This window comes from Trichoplax adhaerens, genomic scaffold (genome assembly GCF_000150275.1).
Source record: "Trichoplax adhaerens TRIADscaffold_36 genomic scaffold, whole genome shotgun sequence".
Classification (NCBI taxonomy): Eukaryota; Metazoa; Placozoa; class Uniplacotomia; order Trichoplacea; family Trichoplacidae; genus Trichoplax; species Trichoplax adhaerens.
Genome location: NW_002060976.1, coordinates 278,059 through 300,962, shown reverse-complemented (window position 1 = coordinate 300,962; position 22,904 = coordinate 278,059). Strand labels below are relative to the sequence as shown.

The following is a 22,904-nucleotide window of genomic DNA, read 5'->3' as shown; positions in this document are numbered from 1 at the left end:
ATTAATATTATCCATTTAATAATCGTTCATAACAATGTAGGAATTTTAAAAATGAATCATGTCGTGGCAACCATAGTAGATTATCTGCTTTATTACCACTGCATTTGTTATATTTTATAACAATCTGGATTTACTGTTGGTTCAGGTATGGACAGATTCAGGATAAAAATGATCATTTTGGCTATTTAACCATGCTTGAATGGTTGGATTATTTAAATTATTTTCATACCCATAAGTGACAAATAACATTATGTAAGATTTCGTATTTTACCTATATAATTAATGAATATTTTTGTTTCTTTACGGTACTGATACATCAAAGTAAATTATTCTGCAAATAAAGTAAATGTTCAATCAAACAGTGGTTTTCATAGCAGTATCTATATATAAGATATATTATTAATGAAGTAATTTAACAATTAATACTCTTTATTGCAGTTAATTCCTTCAATTTTGATAACCGATGATCAGTTTGTACTATTAGTAAAGATTTACAAAGATATCATATTGAGCAAATCTACCTTATTATTCTCTCATTGAATGGAACATCACGAATGCATATCTCTCAATAGTCTAAAGACTTAAAAGTAAAAACTTGTTGAAGTAGGGATGACAATACCTGACACTCTAGCTAGATGGATTAATTTATTATGTACTCTGCAGCAAAAACTCGTAGGCATTCCTTTCCAGTTTGTCATGAAAAATAGAACTGAGCTAATATAATTGACATGAATGTTGAACAGTCGATCAAATTTGGACTGTTCAATGTACTAGTTAGCAACTCAGAAAACTAGTAATTACCTAGAAGACAGTATAGTTCGTATCTCCATTTTCGTTTTCTGTCCGTATCTTTAAATCCTTCAAAGAAATTACGGACGAATTAGTATCACAAGTAGCTCATCTTCTTGATAGTTGAACGTAATTCTAAATAAAATTCCTACTCTGCATAGGACTTACTTTGAGTAAGGTTCCTTTGGTCTCAATACGTCATCATGCTACAAACTATTGGTAAAACTCCGAATCCTATAAAAGTAGCTAACGCCGTGATGTCTGAATTAGTAAATAGTACCTAAAAAGAAAGTAATTACCTGAAAACGACCGCAAAGGCGTCATGCATTGTATACATCGATTTACAGTAATCCTGTCTGATCATTTCACGTTCAAAAAGAAAAAATAGAATAAAGCAATTTTCATAGACTAGACCTGAGCAAGAAATGACGATAGAACATGCCTAGACCACCAATAGATCAAGCAGCTGCAAGAGCAATTGCTCTAAATTTGGTTCGGTAGATCTAAATTAGAATTAGACAAGTTATGATTATTTATAAAGTTTTAAAAAACCTTTTATATCATTAGTGTCAACAAATTGATTACACACTTCGGTAATATATAGCCCAAAGGCATTCGTTAAAAAACAAGTACTTGATCTTGTTAGTAATATTAAGGTATATTTGACTAATCTGTTGGGATATGAAAAAAAATTTTGATGAGGTTTCTTGGTCAGGTTCATTATGATTAAGTTCATACTATAAAGTGGAAATTGATAGATTATTAATTTCTATACTATTTTTAAATTTCAATTTGCGATAGTAGCAAACAAGTTTATCAAGTTCGGTAATCTATTTCAATTACTTCAATTTATTTATACAAGTATTACGGTAATGAGTCTTGGGTAATTAGCTATTACTGTCTCATATTTATTCGTGTTGTAACATGCTAAATCTAAAATACTACGCATTTTAGAATAAGTGCATTGCACTGATTTATTCATTTCTATTCTTCAATTAAGACGATTACTAGATTTAAAATTAATGAAATATTATTCAGTCATCCATAAATAAACAAATTATTCATATATGACTCTATTTAACAGTTATTTATAATATCATAAACCTTAAATTATTACGTTAAATATAAGGGAAACAACATTCTCAGGTTTGTCAAAAATTGATGCTAAAACCTCACAAGAAATGGAATTGGACATTTTGTCGATGCGAATGCAGTACTAGCACATTATAGGAGTTGATGCAAACATAATCTACTATGCAACCGATCTTCAATAGTAAGATAACACAAATTATGTTGTATTTGCAACATTTTATTCCATTAAATTCACATAGTACATGCAAACTAAAATAAAACGATTAAGCACTAATTATCGAAATTTATTGAAAATAGGATAAGTGCTGATCTAGCGAAATAATCTAAAATTGAATTCGGGTTGATTCTTCAAGTCGCTGCATTTCGTTAAGTCGATCAACCTAATCGCTGTTGGCAAGATAAACTACTTCTAAATTTTTGAAGATTTAAATAAGTCTTACTATAAATTGTTTCAATGGAGAATAACAACGATGGCTCTTATTTACATATAAACTACTGTTCCGGTAATATTCAGAAATTGAAATATATAATAAAAGTAACAAAATCAATAACATTATGCTACATCGAAAATTATCTTCATGATATCGGACGTGTAAATGCATTTAGTTTTACGGCATATTTAGTTTCTTAAATTAATCAGCTACAAATCTGGATTATTCGTGAGTAGGCCCTAAATGTTGTGCAAAACTATTATATTAATAGTAAAATATGAGTATGCTAATGTCTGGTACGAACATAACACTTATGTATCAAAGATCTACTCGGAGATATACCTTAAAAGTATTTCTGTTCTTAATATCAATCGGTTTCCTTTGTTTCATCATGAAGTTTAAAGTATAAAATATCGATAGTTTGAGTATTCATAAAATTATGAATTTATTAACTGACGCAGTAATAAAATCATAAAATTCTGCCATACTCGCTTATAATTTAACTGACTTTTAGCAAGCGTCCTTTTGTTTCAACGGTAATCGTTAAGCTGCACACAAGCCCTACTAGTGATAATCCAGTAAAAGTGGCTAAAGCTGCAATATCAGATGCTAAAAATAGTGCCTAAGATATGAAGTGATTCCATCATTTAAAATTTATTTGGTATGATGAACAAATCTTATTTTATGTTTCAGATTACATAAATTTCATATAGCATATTACTGTTGCGGCCAATATCCGTAATTGACCGCAAACTTACATTTAGCTAAAAAAACTATACTCCTATTTAGTTAGAAAAATTCTTCAACACTGAATTTGGTACCATTTGATCTAACTTACTTGGCCAATAAAAGGTGATAATACATTACCCAACCCAGCGAATGCTCTAGCGGTACCTAGACCTGTTGCTCGGAATTTGGTAGGATAGATCTAAGTTCATAATAAGTAAATGTTAATAGTTCCTGTGATCACAAAAGTGATGATTACTGAAATTAACTCCTCGAAATCACTCACTTCGGAAATATATATGTAAGATATATCAAGTAAATAGCAATTGCAGGATCTTATTAACAAGATCAAAGCGTATCTAATTCCTCTATAACAGAACAAAGCCAAGGATATTAAATTGAAATTATCACGCGACTTTGAGTTTGTGATGATAGTGACGTAACCTAATCATAGTAAAGCAAGAAAAATTTAACAATTGTAGAGTATGTTACAGCAATGATTTGACGGATTCTATAAGATCCATTAACGTGCCTACTGGTACATAGCATAAGTAGAACGAAAGAGATTCCCGTTACAAAAAATCCCAAGATTAAAGATCTCTTTCTTCCGAGCCTGTCAATCAAAGTAAAAGCTATCAAGGCTCCTAAAATTTTCAATTGAAAGGAAACGTTTAACGAAAATTATATTCAGTCACCCTTCAAATTTTTCCGTTCTATTGACTATATAATTAATATCCAATCTATTTGACTTCTATATAGAATACTTTTGGTAAAAATATTAGAAATGCGCAAAATTTATACTCTCTGTACGTATTAAAATATTATAAAATGAAACTTTTACTTATGCGCTAAATTATAGGGAAAAAATCAATTTATAACATTAAATATACCTATTGGCTCTCCAAGACCTCCAATAATAATTCCGATGATATTAGCGGTTTTTATTTCCTTGCATCGACAAGCATACCTCGCGGGTCCTTTAGCTAGACCTGCAGTATAGCAAATAAACTTACGTTCATTTATAGTAATTTTATTGATACTGGTATTCTAAATCGGACTATTCAGTCTTAAAAAGTCGGCTAAATTATCTGCAGTAAAAATTAATTTTCAGTACTAAAGATAGACGAATGCATAGTTTCTTCTAGCTAAAGCATCTCTAAAGGGAAATAGTGCGGTATATCTTTATATGGAATATTCGATCGTATTGCTTAATTACTCACTGCATCGATCGACATTTACTAATAAAGGAACCATCCAGATGGTGCCAAAATACATTGTGGTAATGGTAAATCTGAGGAACGTGTTTAGTAGTTAACGCCTTGATAAACATGGAAATATGCCATTCTACTACGTATATTATAGATTTTATAATATTGCATTTACGTTATAAGCCAAACTATTAATGTTATTCTTCTATACGCAGGCTTAAATAGATCCTTAACAGTTCCGCCACTTATCTAAGTTAAAAGGTTTTATGAAACATGATTTAATCTTCAAAATTAAAAGAAACGTGATCAAGATATAATTTATTTTTCTATCTTTAAGATAGAGATGACAGGTAATATTAGGTTATTAGACTGCCTATCACCAAATCTATTTTCACTATGCATACAAATATACTGTTTGGCTATTACAATTCATACTTCAACTGAAGCAACTAGCTTTCCTTCTGGTGCGGGTTTATTATTCAGCTTTGCGGCATTTTTCATGATATTACTTGCTTCTTTGTAGAATCCATGTAATAGCAAATAGCGTGGAGATTCTACAAGCGTCTGCATACATAAATTAGTATTTTTGGTAATAAATTTGTATCATAAACAAAAATGTTTGTGGCCTTTCATTATCTTTCTTTTAATAATTAGACAGCTAACGACCGTAACGTTTCTATATTACTACCGAGGTTAAAGGCATGGATATTAAATAGAGAACTGCTGTAGCATAAATTAGCATACGCCAGTCAAACTTGCATAGGAAAAGATAAGCTATTATGCCTTCCACTGCTATACCGATGAAATTGAATGCCTATTAATAAAACAAACTGTTAACAATTTCCTAAGTCAGTGCAATATCTAACATTATTAAATTCATCATTCTTAAAGCTACCATAACTTACTCGTAAAGAAGCTATCGTTTTAGCTCTAGCTTTGGCTGGAACTATTTCAATTACCATTGTCACACTAAATCGGGAAATAAAATAAGTTGATTTTAATACCGAATTCAATACAGCTACTAAATTATCTGAAATAGCTACTGCGCGTTTCTTGCTAATAGAAGGTCTTTACTTATTAAAAAATTTCACTTCTTGGATTTTTTTATACAATAAAGTTCTGCATTATCATCAGGTAATACGGTACTTTCAAATTTCACAACCCCAGAATTTACAGCACATTAAAAAACATTAATTTGAGGAAGACATGAGATCACCACTGAATGGTGGCACCCTCTGTGAATCCACACGCAAATCGCAATAACAGCATCATTTCAATCCCAGATGATAAGCCTGAGATCATTGACATATAGCTAGTACTTAAGATTCCGAAAATAACGCCCTAGATTATTAAAGAACATTAAATTCTATTTTATTAATGTTAATTGTAGGGAAGAAAAAGGTAGCTGAAAATTTCAACCACTACTGACAATGTAATAATGTTATGAGAATTTAGCGCTGCAATATACGAGCTATTAAATTTGCTATATCTGAGCTCTAGTAGTACCAATTTTCGACCATAACGATCACAAAACCATCCAAAATAAATAGATCCCAAAATATCGCCGGCAAATGACAACTAATACGATAAAAAATACAAAAAAGTGACAACAAAAACTAACCTTATTAATAAATTTTAATTTCCTATTTTTAAAGGAAGTTAATATGTTATGAATAAATTTTATAACCTCTTAATGGTATGATTACAACCTTTTATTATAATAGTCACCACACAATTATGCTCTAATGTAAATATAACAAATTATTCGACTTTCCAGCTTTACCTTACTCCATGCTACTACTGTAAATAGCTAAAGTCTCTAAACCATAATGTCTTAATCCCGTCAAATTTAGCTAATTTTACATACAGCGTTTATTAAGGCTTCCTCCAACTTTGTAATTCCCCAGTCACAGGCTAACAGCGGCCCAAGTATGGATAACATTGAGAATCGAATCATACTAGTTAACTAAATAAAAGATACGTAAATTTTGTTATATCACTTCTTTAAAATGTTCATGCAGATTACAACTTATTGAATAATAAACAATAATTTATTAACGAATCCATAAATACACAATTAATAGTATTAGCCTCTATTATCACCGTTAATCAGCTATCAAAGCTAATGTTAGAACAGTAAAATTTTATAATAATATTTAACATTAAGCTGATGGCAGAAGCTATTGATGACACGCTGTATATAAAATATAGGGGATTAACATAATCTAACAAAATTTATTCGGTAATTTTTTCTCAAGTCCGAATTAAGCAAACTAAAACTATGTCATTCATAAAGCGGATGTAGTAATTATAATCGCCCAACAGATTTTTACTTATTGTACTCAAATACTCATTGACAAAGCTTTAAGTCACAATAGTTTTATCTTGATTACTTTGATATAACTCGGGTATACAATTAACTAAGATGTCTCAACATAAAAGTAATAATGGAAAAGAGTAAATTCTACCTATCTGTAATGAGGGCTAACTTTTAAAATTTTTCTTCAAGTTCTTGTATTGTAGTTACTTTAGCTTAGTTTTTATATCAAGATGAGTATTCTAGCTTTAAAAAAATATGATTTATTTGGTTAATTATAATAGAAGATTTTACTTAGTATCTTAGTATTGTGTAAACCCGACTGCTTTATCCAGATTAGAATTTGAAATAATCCGTAGCATAATTTTTATTAAGAATTAGATATTATGATTTTGTGATTCTAGCGATATATTTAGTTAATAGAATTCATGTGTACCGATTTTGATCATTAATTAATGTAGAAATTAATGTTACTTAGTAATTTCGTAAAGTATGAACCCAAAACATTTAACCTGGGATTCTTATTTTGTCTAAGTGTATACTCTAGAAATGTACAGTTTAAAGCTAAACTATACTTACTATTAATTTAGCAGTTTTCGGGAGTCTAGGCTAAAATTTATTTTATCGTGTGAGTTTGATTGCTAGTTTAATTTGAAATACTATAGAATGATAGTTGGATGGTCTAATACTATCAGCCGCTCTACTTAGCATATAAAAGGTGATGTAGTTCGGTAATATAGCGCAGTTGTACTTAGAGAAGGCTAGAAAAGTCTAAAATAATCGTGCGTTATCTCAGCAATTAATAGTTTGGTTGGTTCACTAAAATTTACATATTTTTATAGCATCTATGATCGTCATTTATGACATACCCATATGAATCCTATAACGAAAAGACTCCGTATTTGAAAAGGCCCAAAGCCAATGTGTTCGATAACGTCAGCAATCGTAAACTTTTGAAGATGGTCTGAAATGAGGATAACATTCAATTTTAGTGTTAGTTAGCAATAACATTCAAATAAAACTATTTTGCAGCTCAAAATATTTATATGTCAAAATGTACTTTAAATCTATGGCAAAACACGTATTATCATAAAAAAAATCATACGTATTCTACAAATTCCTTACATTGGTCTATACTGTTGTGAAGGAGCTCTTTAGCAAGTTTTAAAAAAGAAATGACAATTAAGTAAATAGCTACAATCTATTCTACGAATTTTAAAGATCATTGCTATTTGTCTACTTTAAAAATACTATACTAGTGACTATTCTTAGTAAATTACGGTATCCAGTCTCGCTCAGGTAAGAGCAAATACGGTAACATCATTCTTCATGTGCTCACTGAATTCTAACAACTGCATTATGATACAAGCATTGCTCTAGTGCTTAAAATACTTCTTATGATATAAATTACCATCATCGCTGCCTTTCTTTTCTACTGCATCCATCTGGGTACATATATTGTCTTCACGTTTTCGTGAGAGCATCATGATTAGTGAATGAATTTTACAGCTGAATTTAGAAAGTGCAGATTTTTTGGAGCTTGTTTAGTATTACTGAATGGTAACTTAACCTTTAAAATTAGCGCTGCGAATGAGTTTTAAGTTTTAAACTAAAAGTCAAAAGTAAACCAATATATGTGTCCTATGAAATGAAGAGACTAACTGAAAGGGACACATCTAAATATCAAATACTATCTCGTTAAAGATTCTACTCACGCACGTTAAATCTAGAAATAAAAAATCTTACGGCAATCATTCTACTTAATTACTGATAGAATCAATAGGTTGACGATAATTACTAATCCAACGGACAAAAGACATTCATTCAGCTGCAACTACCTAGACGCATTGAGTCACTATTTATTGTACTTAGAAAAGTAAGGCAACTTGTTTCCATGGACTTTATTCCCTTAGGGATTACGTTATAGTAAGACTAAAATGTGCACATTAGTTGTGCGATCCGAATTCTATTACTTTTTGCGTGATCGAAGGCTTACGTATTGTTAAGTACATACAAAGCGTATAGCATTACACATACAGAGTTTACAGAAAGTTTACTGGGTATAAGTCAAGCTCGGAAATATTATGAGTAAATATCACAAACTTATGTTGCGAACTACTACACTAAACTAATAGATTACTTATGCTTTGCTCCTTTACACCTGGAGTTCTACTGTATGGTAGTTCTATACTACTTACGGTCACACAGGGATAAGACTGTTCTACAAGATTAGTATAGTTTTTATGAATATGGTGCTTTAATTAGGCACGTAAATAATGGAATAGCTCACGCGATGATAAACTCTTATTTTGCGACTTAATTGGCAAGATATGATTGCAATATGTATAATTTATTCTGTAACAAAGGATATATAAACCGCGAGCTATCGCTGTAAAAAATAGTCCTGAGATAGTCCTATTGAAGCTAGATAGTCCTTAGTAGTCATGAGACGATTCTAATCTTATTTAATAAAGTGAAGTTTACAAGAAACTGTAGTTCGTGTTGTATTTTTGAGAAGACACTTTATCACTGCTGAATTATGTTTTTCGCAATTATCATGTTGCAAGCAAGTTAGATAATATATTTAAGCAGCTACGCTTTTCTATCATTGTCGATCTTAGTCCTTCTTTTCTAAGATCTGCTGTTAAACGAAGTTTTCCTTGTCTGTCAGAGCTTGTTGTACTATAATTTGCGTAGTATCTCAATAGATAGAGAACCAGTAATAAAATCCGCTATTCTAAAATTACTTTTGTGAGCTACACTTTAATTACAGTTAGTAGAACGGGTTTTTGCTACAGTTATATAAAATTTAACATAAGTTAGATTATTTTATTTGACCATGCTATGAATTATTTATGAATAGATAGTCTTGGATTAAGCTTCGTCTAAAATTGATAATTTTAATGTGTAATTTAAATGGCTAAGCATTAAAATTTATGGTATACTATGGAATTAATTTTTCTATTTTTATAAAAATTCAATTGCTTATCTTTCTGTTGGCAATGAGATCAACCAGAAATAGAATAAATAATTTGTTCAACACTGATAATTATCACAGTTATTATAAAAACATGTAATACTTTTTATAGGATAAGTGCATAATAGACTATTGTGGCAGTTTTCGATATTCTTAACCGGTGAGCGCCTTTAAAGATAGAAATATTATATTTTATGTCAAGTAGTGACAGAAGTATTTAATAAAGATGACTGTACTCGTATTATATTGTGCGCTATTATTGCGTTTCTATCAGTATCACAGTATAATTGGTAAATTATGGTCAATACTTAACCAAGTAGTATTTCTATGCATTTACCGTTAATACATTCAATCTTAGGAAAGGTCATTATGTAAGATGATAATTCAGAGTAATAGCTTAGGTAGTATTTAATTAATAATAGAATTTACGTCTTTATTCTTTAATTATTAATAGCATCCTTTTATAAATTTATGAATTGATTAAGTATTCATTAATTATTGGAATAGCCTATTCAGTTTGGAAAACAGATTCAAAATTGTGAGTTATAGGTTGCTATAGTAAAAAGTGACAATTCAGATATTTGTTGTTAATTTATAGATCTTATCTATCAACCTTTTTCTTATTACAGTATGTCGATTTAATACACGTCGACTTGATTGAATCAAAAGCATTAATCCTGGATTGAAATTTTATACAGTCCGATTTATAGCATAAAAATCTGAAGAGTAACAGCTTTGAAGTAAGCATCTATTTGCAATTTTGTTTATGTATCACAGTTCCGAAATTGGCATCACCTTTTTTCTTTCTCATTAATAAAATAGCTGACCTGCTACTACTACTACTACTAATAGTGATTAAGATTACCGTCAGATTTTATTATATGATACTTGACAATCTATCTGAATTTTGCGCTGGGTGTTTGTGAGGTTGATAGATCAAGAATCTTCAAAAAACTTTAGTAAATTAAGATTTATTGAACAAAACCTCCTTTATGAAGATACAACGTAATCAATTAGCTGAGGACCTCTAACGAGAAAGAACTAGCTTACTATACTAAACTACTCGCTTATATACCTTTCCGCGTTTACAGTCTTAGCACCTTACTTACTACACACTTCAGTATTAGCATCTCAAATACAGGCTAGTTTACACCTTTCATGTGAAGCTCTAGTGTGAGCACTGTAACGCTCCTCTTCAAAAGGATTACAGCTTCTAAGCTAGCTATATTTAATACTTAAGCTTCTAACGAGTATATCTATCACATGTTGAACACAACACCTACGGTAGACATTACTAAATATATCATCAACTTAGAATACAATATTACACTGTCTTACAGTGTTCTGATCCTGGACTGTTTTATATTTACCGAAAAGAACTTAACTTACGACATTTTCGATACGCAATACTTTGGTTTGATCGTTTTACCATTGTCTATCTTCTGCAATATCAACATAACGATAAGTAGTTTAATAACGATAACGATAAAATGTTGAATTACAGTTCTTATTCAGTATTTCTTCACTATAATATTGTTCGTGGACTATGTTGGTCGTTAGGTTTAGTTAGTTTGCCCTGCAATATTATCATTATTGCGGAATTACTTCTACTAAATTACCATAAATCTAAGACAATTTTTACAAAATATTTAATAGTGAATAATCGCTATAGACTTCTCATTAGTCGAAATCCATCCATCTTTTTGCTGTTTAATTTAAGCCTTGGTGACTTGGTCAGCAGTTTATACTTAGTAATTTTGGCTATTAGCGATAGCTCTTACACCAACTACTATCGAAATAAGTATGGACCATACCCTAATTATTCCAGTATCGAAAATGAGTGGATAATTAGCCCTACATGTACTATGGAAAGAATTCTGAGCCAACTGTCCCTAGTTATATCAATCTCAATGACGTTTATAGTAGCAGTTGATCGATATATCTTGGTTGTATTTCCCCATAGTCGTCGCAAAATTACAATCAAAGATGCTCGTGTCGTCGCTACTATATTTTGGCTTTTAGGTTTTATTGTTGCTTTCACGATTGGCCTACTTTCAGCGCATGGTGCAACTGTACATCACTCAACTCGTTTTGACATACTTGGACAATTCTGTAATACCGATTCCTCAAAGGGCTTTATGGTACTAGCAGTTTTGTATATTGAATTATTTTTGGGCTTTAGCATGCATACTACATCAATGATATTGTATATTATAATATGCATGAAATTGAAGCAATCCAGATCATTATTCAAATCTAATTCATCTTCTCGCATTGAAAAACGTGTTAGTCTTATATTGGCTTCTGTTGTATTTACCAATGTATTTACATATTTGCCTATCATGATATTTTCTATTCTTGGCCAATTTATACCAAACTATAAGCCAGAAGAAACTGATTTATTTCCTACTTTGGTCCTGTTACTATATCTGAACGCGGCTGTTAATCCAGTTCTATTCATGGTTTTAAGTGCTAATTTTGAATCTAAAAGACGTGGGGTTGCACCTAGTAGCGATATTGTTACATCAAGAGGCAGATTAAATACTACATAGTTGATGAATTCAATCGAAGGCATTCAAAAATATTATGTATTTAAAATTACGAATTCAAACAGTAACGGAAAGGTAAATATTTGCTTACAGTACAAAACATTTCTTCTTTGTTTACTTCGTCGGTACGTACTGTTTACCAGTAACGCACAGACTATGAATAAATAATGTTGGGTTTGCATATTTTCTGATCTAAAAGAGCGTATGACCTTGTATAGCTTACAAGTGGCATACTATTTGGAGTTTAGTAACTTGAAGTGAAGTTTTCTATGGGTTGCTCTGAAGCTAATGGATAGTACTCGTATCTAACTAACCATAATCAGTATGAATGAGTCCATGAATATATTTGTTGATTTTATCGCCGATATTCAATTCTTGGATTAAAACTTTAAAACTAATGGAAATAGTAATAGCACTTAACATAAAAATTGGGTTTCATACCTGATGTAATTAATTTGAAAATTCAAGAAAATAGAATAAATCAATAGCAATTGCAAAAATTTGGTTACAGTTATCACAATTGTCATTTGAAAAAGAATATAGCAAATCGGCAAACGCTATAAAGTGATCATCTTAAGTTCCTATGCTTAATCGTTTAGGTATATTACAGAACTATAATCTTAGCTTATCTTACTCTTAAGATGCGCTGGTACTAACAACGATTAAGAAACTTAAAGAGCTATACGAGAGATAATAAGGTCAATAATCTATCTATATAGTGCAAATGACTGACCAATCTTCATTACACATGTTAATTAATCTGGAATAAAGGGAAGGTTAAATGAACAGCATATATTCCTTCAATTAAACTAAACTAGAAAGCAAGAAATACAAATACTGCCATCGGTGATATGATTATTATGAAAAGTATTTGGATGGCTAATCCATGTATAATGCTACCTCAAAATCAGTTTAAGACTCTAAATACCTATTTCTAGACGATACAGTAATGTGAGATAAATGATATCATGTAGTACACAGTATTGGAAAAGTAAGCTATTCAATAATTGAATGAAATAACTCGCTGCTGGTAGATATTGTGATATTAATGATATTATGTAGTTAAAGGCCTTTCATTTAGGTAACTGTAGATTGCCATAGTGAATAAGCTGTTAGTATATGTTAATTAAGACTAGCAAAGTAAATGTAGTAAAGCAAAATTTTACAAGAAATCGCAGTTTATGCCATTATCTGTCGAAAGCACAATTGTACCTTATTCGATATCAGAAAAGAAGTGCTATTCAATAGTTCATTAAAATAATTGACTACCATTTATTATCATTTGAGTAGTGACATTACTCAGCATATTAGATCATTTAGCGCGTCACATCTAGAAATGATACTATCGTGGCAATTCCTATTCGAAACTAGCGATCAATGCTCTATCTAAATTAGGAATTTTGCAAAGATCCCTATAGCAAAAGTATTGCTAGTAAATTAATAGTGAAACGGATTTAGCGGTAATTGCGACTGTGAATCACCGACTTGTACTGCATCAGAACGAAATAATATTCACAAGTTTCAATTTTATTTAATAGTTTGATACCGTAGTAGGTCGTAATGATAGGATATTTTAAGAGTTGGACTTGTCACGTCGTATAATCACTTTTCCTTCCAATAAGAGCAGTCGAAAGTGACTAAGATAAAGCGGATAATTGGATTTAATTAATTTCTAACCTCTCACAATTTCTTACAAAATCATGCAATAGAATACTACATTCCATATTGTAAGCTCTTTACTAGAAAATCAGTTGAAGCTGGATACCACCCCAGGCTACGCTAGAGTTGATAATTATGTTTGATACCTAAGACTGTAAAATATCTATGCAAATACTTATATTATTCGACAACGCTAAATACTCCTATCTAGAGTATTATTCTACTAATAATCACTGAAGAAATCTGGCCGAGGTGTTATAGCAACAAAATTATTGTGCCATCTTAACTGTAGTACTCCTAGAATATTCCGCAGACCAATAAGAATAAATTATATCTTCTTACATAATTCGACGTATAGCAATTGTAAAAAATGACCTAACTCAAATTTAGCAAATTGAACTTTTGGAAATATAAAATAAAATACCAGTGTTATGGTTGCTAGCAAAGTAGATAAGTAAAAACAAAACCTAATAATATTGTTGATCATTTATTGGACTATACATAATTATATCATGCTATCTGCTCTTAATAATGCTCTTTATCATTTCAATTTTATGATAATAATTACGATCCATAGCCAAATGAAGGTTTCGTATTGAAAATGCAATGAGAAATCTTTAGATTGAGAGAAGCTAACACAATTGTAAAAATTGCAATGACATCCTTTACTGCAAATTTCAAAAAATGGTATCTACCAAGTGTTTAATAATAGTTCCTAGCAAAATCCATAAAATTGACTACTTACAACGATGTAAATAACATAAACGTTAAGAGGTTAATAAATCATTTAAAGACAGTTGCAAACTGTTTACATTCACTAATGCTGCTGGAAACAGTAAGCAACGAAAATAATCGAAAATAATAAGCTAGCTATAAAATGAAAGACAAAACATTATATTCATAAATCAGAAATAAAAACGTGAATGACAATGCCCTCCTTTTTTTCCAACTAAACCGTCATCGTAAAGTACAGATAAGTTTTGAAACATATCTATCCACCTAAAAATTATATACAGGAATTACTTATACATTATAATAATACGTGTTCATACTAAAGAACTAAATTATAAAAAGATTTTTATTAGCCTGAACTTTATCACATTTTTACAATTTGTATGATACTTCTTTTCCACAAAAGCAACATGCAACTCTAGCTATTATAAGTCATAAATATTTATTTTCTAGTTCTATTAATCTTTCTTCAGATTTATGCTAAACATACCAGCTTTATGATACGCATTTTAATAAAACCGTATAGCAAGCCTGTCACAACCGAGATTGTAACACAAGAATTAAACGGGATTCTTTCCTCTAAAGTAGACTTAACTATCTAAGCAACTAACTCTAAGCACTCTTTAATCAACCAAACTTAGATTCGAGTCTTAGACGATAGATTACTCACGTTAAGGATCAAAACTTTATTCTAGAAGCTATTTTATTAAAATGTCCGATTGAACGCACAACTTACAATTACGACTAGCAACTGATAACCATCTGTCATCGACTAACGTAACTAACTCTCAATTAAGAACTTTGAGACTTTATATATCCTCACCAACTTCGTTGGTGCAAAAACAGTAATTAATTAATAACCCAGTCTACATACTTATTATAGCCAGAATCACAACACACTTTCTATGACATTTAATATTAGTTAATTAGTAGCTAGGTGTCAACATATGATTCATCACACAACAAAATTATAATATTGATGATGCATTAATTAATGAATGTCACAAAGCCTAATATGAATTAGAAGTTACTACCTAGATAAATATGCCAAACAGCCAATCAGCTTTAAAACCAACATACGCTATTCATAATTATCTTCACGGATAGCTTACGGACTTTACCTTTAATACCGTTACGAATCTCGCAGGCGTACAATCCTATTATGATATATGATTAAGATATACATTATGGTAACATTACAAAACTTAATGACGTATTACGTGATAAAATCTATATCAATAGTATATTTTACTTAGGTGCTTTAGCTCCTTAGCATACTGTAAGAGAAAAAATTACAGTGAAGTAGGACATTAACTTGTATATTTTTATGTCAATATTCGTATATACGCATAATATAAAATATTGGCATAAAATATGATAGAGCACTACGTATTTTCTACCTCGAACTGCACTTTTACAGCAATGACTAATCTAGAATATGTAATTACAATTATTAGTATGCATCAGGTAAAATAATTATCAAAATCAATTGATGAACAATTGCCTGACGTTATAAAAGTACTGCATTTAATATTTTCTCTTACCTTTATCAATTGGATATCACAGAATTTAATTATAATAATTCAATGATGTTTACAACAAAGTGATAGTCTTTCCTGGAAATTATATTTGCAATTTTGGAATTGATTCTTATGATCCATTATCAGGAAATATGCGGTAAAGACTATCAAAGTAGGCTGAACATCCGTCCGTCCAGATGAATTTCATAACGACTTCTTATCGAGGTATTTTTCCTAGTCGTAGTCCATGTTTGAACCAATAACATCAGCTGCAACCAGCACAAAATAACATAAAGGACTACAGTACTAGAAACCTTGGTCCTTGTGTTAACAATGTACTATGTACAATATTACGGAATAACACAATATGTACGCAAGCCATAGAGGAAAAAAAATGAAAAAAACATTTTCAAGTTTTTTTCTTCACACTATGACGCAAGCACCTTCCCGTCTAGCCGTTTAAGAGCAACTACGCACTCTCATTCTGTCGCGTCACTGAGTAACAGTCCAGTTACGGTCTAGACCAGTCCAGTACATAATCACGCATGCTCTTGGAGAGATTAGAGACAGAAAGCATCTGGTACTGCTCATGCTCAATAACCATCGCATACTATAACCGCATCTCACAACACTCGCTGCATCTGACCGTCGACGGACGTACCGTACTGTAGACTGACGTGCTGTAGACTGACTGGCTAGAAGCACGCGCTGAATCAACCGGTTGAAGCCAAGTATGTCGTCCATGTTTGAAGTTGATCCTCCAGTATCGGTCGCCCAACCAACCGATTTACCGACTTGTATGTACAAGGTGGATAGCTTTTATAGCGATCATCAACAGAGGAATAGCCATCACGGCAAGCAGGAAAACAGTGGAAAAGAAGAGGTATGTTGTGATATAAATAGCCAAGATAGAAGGATGATGACGGTAGATCAGTAAGAACGCGTTGAAATGACAACAGTATTATTGGTTGGCTTTAACCAAGTATTGACATGAATGGATAGTGTTTAGCGAGTGTAGTACGATAGGGAGTGAGTCATTTGTAGTGTTGGATAGCTTCCAATCTCCATAGAAACACCAACTGACTAACGAGGCATGGATGCAATAAAGCGTATTTTTATAGTTGCTAGAGTACAACGTCTAACGCTAACTTTGTAGAAATATAACTTGATGCATTGGTTGAGTCATGGCATTCTTGGAAATCAATAGGAGATGATGGAGGATATACGCCAGCTAGAACAACGTCAAGTGAATCTATTAGCTCAACTTCAAGATTTAAAATTGAAAGTCAACAAGATCGCTCAACAACATGGTGTGACGATTCCAGAGCCAGAGGTAAAAATAGTAATGATCTTAGATGCAAATCACGACAATGGTCCGTAAAATTGTGATAGTTTTAACCGTTACGTTGGTTGCTTATCGTACGTTGTCTTGCTAATTCAATTTCTACCACTTTGTAATAAACCTGCCTTCACTTAAAGTGCATTTGGTGTCTGTGCGGATAGAAAGCCGTTGGATACTGACCTATTTTAAATTATCACCATCACTCTTTTAGGAGAATGCGGCAGTCAATGTTGTCATTACGTCGTCACCCAATGCTTTACCTCTTTCAACCGTCATATTACAAAAGTTATTAGTCAAGCGTGGCCGCCAATGTACTTTCTCCACGCATTTGCACTCTTCCTTCACAAGCGCAATACCAAGCAATACATGCAAATGGCTAGCAAGATATAATACCGGAGTTCATACCAGACGACAAGGGATTCTTATATCAGTCATGATAACAAACGGTAAGTTAAAAAAATCGATGCATCGTATGACATGGACAATGTAATACCAATACAAGCATATTTTTTAACTACGCTTAGCTTGGATAGGATTACAAACTTAAAATTGGACATTGTATCTTTTCACTAACATCGTCATCTTTCTTCGCAGATGACTGTCCAATCTTGAAAGTGGATGGTGTTAGTCATACGGCAATCGTAGGCGATGGAAATATTGCACGTTATCTATGTCGCTTATTTCTTCCTATCTTATACGATGATTCTGATGCTGTGATGTCAACAGAAATTGATTCCTTACTCGATTCTATCGAAACGAGCTTGCTCAATGGCAATAATCGTGAACAAAATGCAACACTTCGCAACATCAACGCTAAAATTGGCAAATCTCAATGGTTGCTTGGTGATAGAGTGTCGCTAGCAGATATTGTACTATTTTCCGCTGTCAAGCAATCTGGAATAGCAGGATCATTACCCAATAATATTCAAAGATGGTATAAATCTTGCTCTGACCACGACGGCTTCAACGAGCTCGGACATATATTGTAGCGATTACAGTAAGCTCTCCAGCGGTACTTTTAGTGAATGATATCCAAATGCAGCACCAACATGCTGCCAGGGACTGCGATCATATTTTGATTGGTTGACTATTTTATGTCCAAATATACCATTTAGATAATAAAATCTTGACTGCAACAATATCTACACATTTATGTATTATTATAACATTAGGCTTCAACTTCGCTGCGACATGAAGTAACCCCTCGTGGATTCATAAAATGAATTCAATTTTCAATGAGACAGGATCAGATTTTGTTGGTTTGCAATACTATTAGATCCCCATTTGAGCTATAACTGATTGGATCATGATGATTGTCTATGAATTTGAATCAGACTAAGTAATCATCGTAACCAGTGTGTATCTGATACTAACTATGCTGCGGATTGTGCTAGTACTCGCCCGTATTAATGCTGCATTTCTGATTATAGTAGACTTTTAACAACGACCACTAATCTAGTGCTACGCACTTAATTTAATAGCTATCTTAATGCAAGGAATGTACAAAGTGTCAAGGTAGATTGTTTTGTGGTAAATCATGATGGGTCATAGAAGACTTTCGTACGGAATTTTGTCCACGATAATTGTTTGGTGGTGGTTAGAAATCAATCTTAGGCTTGCACCCTAAACGAAAGACAATATTATGTTCAAAATAGATGATCTCAAATTGTGATGTAGTCGTATATTTTGTCGATCACAAAATCGAAGCTAGACACAATTTATATAACTAGAGATTAGTAGATTGACAGTAATCTAGTATCTCAAAGCTTAATTAATGGTAGTCTCTGTAAGTAATATTAGTTGGAATGCTGCACCGCAAAAATCAGAGCTCAAGTAAATTAATTATCTCCAAATCTATACACCAAGATAATTTAGTATAGTGAAGCATAGCCGCTATAGTAATTATCTGTGAATAGATTGTTGCCTACGCTTAAATGCTATCATAGCTTTTCATATTTAATATCAAGCTATTAGAAGCGATCTGAAAGTTGTTTTTATCCTGCTACTGTAAATGCCAATATAAATGATACATTTCATTAGCATAACATCATGATGTTTAAAAACTGGCACATTCAATAAGCCAATTTAAATAAAATTCGTAGTTAAATCATATAAAAGGGGACAATTAAAATATAACTGAAATGCCAACAATAGGAAAATATTAAATTTAATACTACTCATGACAAGATCACTCTTTCTGATTCCATACTCGCTCTAAGGGAAAGATTATACCTTCTAATTAAAGTATAGACGTCAAGTAGTATTATTTGTATTTTTTATTTAATCCCCCTGATCAGAACAGACCATAAGTTTAAAATTAAGGTATAGTTGGATATTTAATATCTTGCATAAAAATCATTCCAGATAAAATCCTGACTGGGATAGAGAAGTCTTTAGTAGAATAGAAAGATCATCCTCCTTAAAAATTGCATTATCACATTAGTCAAAAACTATACCTTTAATTATGTTTGACATTCAATATTATTTTGATGCCAACGTAGTTAAAACATGATTTCTTTCCATTTATTCCATGTCTATAATATAATTAGAGTCATCTCATGCTTGTGGATTATAAGTACAGCTAAAGTCGGTATCTCTATCGCAATCGCTAAAATAATTTATTAGAAAACTGTTCGATTTTCAGACGTCATTAACATTAATACTGCTATTTATACGGTATTTATCACTTCATCAATTTGATTTTTCTTTACGTAATACATTGTATTAATTGGTGACATTAGCGTAAAAGATTTTACTGAATATATTAATATACAATATGAATCACCATACGGGCTTAATTACATATTATGATGCAAAAATGAATAGCAACAGGTTATCGAATAATAATGAACTAACTGCACAGTTGATGAGCACGTATATGTGTTTGTGATGCTATACTATTTGCGGGGGCCCCAGTAGTTCTTTTTACTTAGTATTAATGGTTGAATACAAGCGAAAATATTATTGTGCTTTCAGCTTTAGAAATGTCAGTATGGCATCCAGCCGAATAAAATCAAAGCAAATGATCAACTACAAATATGAATATTTCAACTGATTTAATTTATAATTTATTTATATAAAAATTTTTCATACTAACCCGTAAATAATATTAAACCGATCTCCTACTTCAATCGTAGCCTATCCTTTGAAGTATAAATAAATTAATTTAATAGGCTACTGCTTAATAGCTTGTACTTACACGATGTTTACTTAACCGTTTCATGAATATTAACACCGATCTTGTTTTTAATCCCAGCAAATCAAATAAATTGTAAATTATCAACGTGAACATGTGCTCCATGTTCATTCGAATTAAATTTTTGCCCGCCTTGAAGATTAGTTTGATAGTGATGAAATCATTCTTGACTGTAATAGAAAAAAATATACTGACATTCTACTGATACAGTTTTAAAATATCAATTTGCTTCTAGATTTACATCTCGTCTCTACTACGAGCTATCTCTGCTAATCTACAATCCACAGAAATTGGGAATATGATCTGAATCATATTTTTCCCTGTATACTGTACATTTACAGCATAGAACTAGCGTTTATAAAAAAATTGGATATCAATATTCTCACTACTCTTGTAGTAACATTATCGATGATTAGGAAGAAGGAAATATAAGATGTAGGTGAATTAGTTTCCCTGACTTTCCGTTTTAATTTGTTATCGTTCTAATCAGAACCATTAATCTAATAAATACGCCTATCATTCCCAACAATATTATCATAACAATGTTATCGACCTATGTAAACAATTGATGTCCCAGAAAACAAGAGACGGTTGTTTTTATTAAATTCTTTTCGTGATAAATTGAGTAAAGATATATAACAAACACATTTCTCATTCAATCTTATAAAATCGTTTTCTGCCGGCTAATATAAATCAAAATACTGATTACAGATGTTTAAAACACTCCCCTTCCCGAAGATTCAAATTCATTGATCTGAAGATAAAATAAATCCTTTCGGATGTCGAAAACTATTATAGTTATTGACGTACTATTGAATGTTTTATTTCAGTAGTAGTCTTAGTCTACTGCGTATATGGTAAATGAATTAATTTCGCTAAGTAACAATTTATTCACAGTCATCATTAGTTTTATTTGCTTACGTTGCATCCGCTATGATTTACATATTCAATACAACGTAATTTCTACTATTGGTTATATAGCGATTGAAGTCCCTCCTATGCCATTTTATTATATTGATATAATATATATATAGTATATATAAGTGGATGCCAAATTATAACTGTAACATACTGATCTTAAAAGGTGGTCCTACTGCTATCCATGTACTAATTTCAGAATATTAGTGACGCTTAATACAGTTGAAATGAGTTCGTTCGCATCGCAAGATTCTCTTTCTGTCGAACATGACAAACCATCAGTATCGCCTCGTGTATCTATATTATTTGATCCCGATATCATTAGCCATTTAGCAAAAGTCTCAGCAGCAGCAATAGAAGAAGAAGAAGTTGTTAGACCAGAAGATAATGCAACACCAATTGAAAGTATTATTAGAGCTGAAATTGAAGAGAAAATAAATCGTTACAATCAACAGAATGAATTTCAAATATGCTTATTTAAGGTTAGTTTATAACAGCAATATAATACTCACAACATACCGCGTACTGGTAATTCTTTCTTTCTTATATTTAATCGTATCTTCAAAATTGATTTCCAATTATAATTCACCCATTTTAATGAGGAGATTTACTCATGGTAGATTAAGCAGTATCGGTTTCTCTAACTTTACTTAACGTCACCTTTTCAGCATAATATGGCTATATCTGCATTAAAAGCGAAGCGTTATAATAATAATCGTACCTAATAGTTACCAATATTAATGCCTTAATCTGTTTCTTTATAAGATATAACATGTCATCATGCTACGAAATAAAAACAACTGTCTGATGGTTTAACAGATGCCTTTATTATAATTTTGTAATATCGTAGTACAGAATCAAGATATAGTAGCCTTGTAATATTTTTTTACTTAGTTCTTTTATTCCCAAATAATGTTTGTCATTTCACTAAAATATGCTCATTTATTCAAATGCATCGATCTAAGGCTCTGTGGGATCTTGTAAAATTCTCTTCATCGTGCCACAGTACAGCCTTCTTTACACACTCTCTCGCTTCCATAAAACCAATAGAAATTAGCCGATGCAACAGTTCAAGATGAAATTATTTGTAATACGACACATAATGATTCTCTAACACAGTCTAGCAATATTTCCTTGTATGATTTAGTTTCAGTCATTGCTACCTAATTTAGCTTTCATTCTATTTCGGTCGTTGATAGACTTATATCTGAAAGAAATACGGGGATTAGCATTATTTGTTTAATGTACTGTGACGTATTTAGAAATCAGTACTATAAACCGGTAAACAGTATCACAATCATACAATTCAAATCAGAATTATATTGAAACGTGTTTTTGAATAATAAAAAATCAATCCCTAAAATTACTTTAAGTAATTGCTGCCGTTGAATATCTATTTATGATAATTTTTCTTTAAATTTCATTGATATGATCATTAAACCCTTCTA

At 31.4% G+C, this 22,904-nt stretch overlaps 4 protein-coding genes across 4 annotated transcripts; 2 read left to right on the top strand and 2 right to left on the bottom strand.

The window, feature by feature from the left end:
* Window positions 1-2,811: 2,811 nt before the first annotated feature.
* Window positions 2,812-4,313, bottom strand: TRIADDRAFT_62146 (uncharacterized protein; the record flags this gene model as incomplete). Its single annotated transcript, XM_002118056.1, has 5 exons — window positions 2,812-2,934; window positions 3,151-3,240; window positions 3,325-3,482; window positions 3,929-4,027; window positions 4,259-4,313. The coding sequence occupies 5 exons, from the start codon at window positions 4,311-4,313 to the stop codon at window positions 2,812-2,814; spliced, it is 525 nt and encodes a 174-aa protein (XP_002118092.1).
* A 362-nt stretch (window positions 4,314-4,675) lies between these two features.
* Window positions 4,676-8,008, bottom strand: TRIADDRAFT_62145 (uncharacterized protein; the record flags this gene model as incomplete). Its single annotated transcript, XM_002118055.1, has 8 exons — window positions 4,676-4,810; window positions 5,152-5,215; window positions 5,463-5,587; window positions 5,753-5,824; window positions 6,114-6,212; window positions 7,143-7,172; window positions 7,433-7,527; window positions 7,975-8,008. 8 exons carry the CDS (start codon window positions 8,006-8,008, stop codon window positions 4,676-4,678), a joined length of 654 nt encoding a protein of 217 aa, XP_002118091.1.
* An 8,725-nt stretch (window positions 8,009-16,733) lies between these two features.
* TRIADDRAFT_62144 (uncharacterized protein) lies at window positions 16,734-18,331 on the top strand (the record flags this gene model as incomplete). Its single annotated transcript, XM_002118080.1, has 4 exons — window positions 16,734-16,883; window positions 17,208-17,333; window positions 17,554-17,788; window positions 17,937-18,331. The coding sequence occupies 4 exons, from the start codon at window positions 16,734-16,736 to the stop codon at window positions 18,329-18,331; spliced, it is 906 nt and encodes a 301-aa protein (XP_002118116.1).
* Window positions 18,332-21,683: 3,352 nt separating this feature from the next.
* TRIADDRAFT_62143 (uncharacterized protein) lies at window positions 21,684-22,181 on the top strand (the record flags this gene model as incomplete). The annotated part of the gene is made up of 2 exons (XM_002118079.1): window positions 21,684-21,938; window positions 22,125-22,181. 2 exons carry the CDS (start codon window positions 21,684-21,686, stop codon window positions 22,179-22,181), a joined length of 312 nt encoding a protein of 103 aa, XP_002118115.1.
* Window positions 22,182-22,904: the final 723 nt, after the last annotated feature.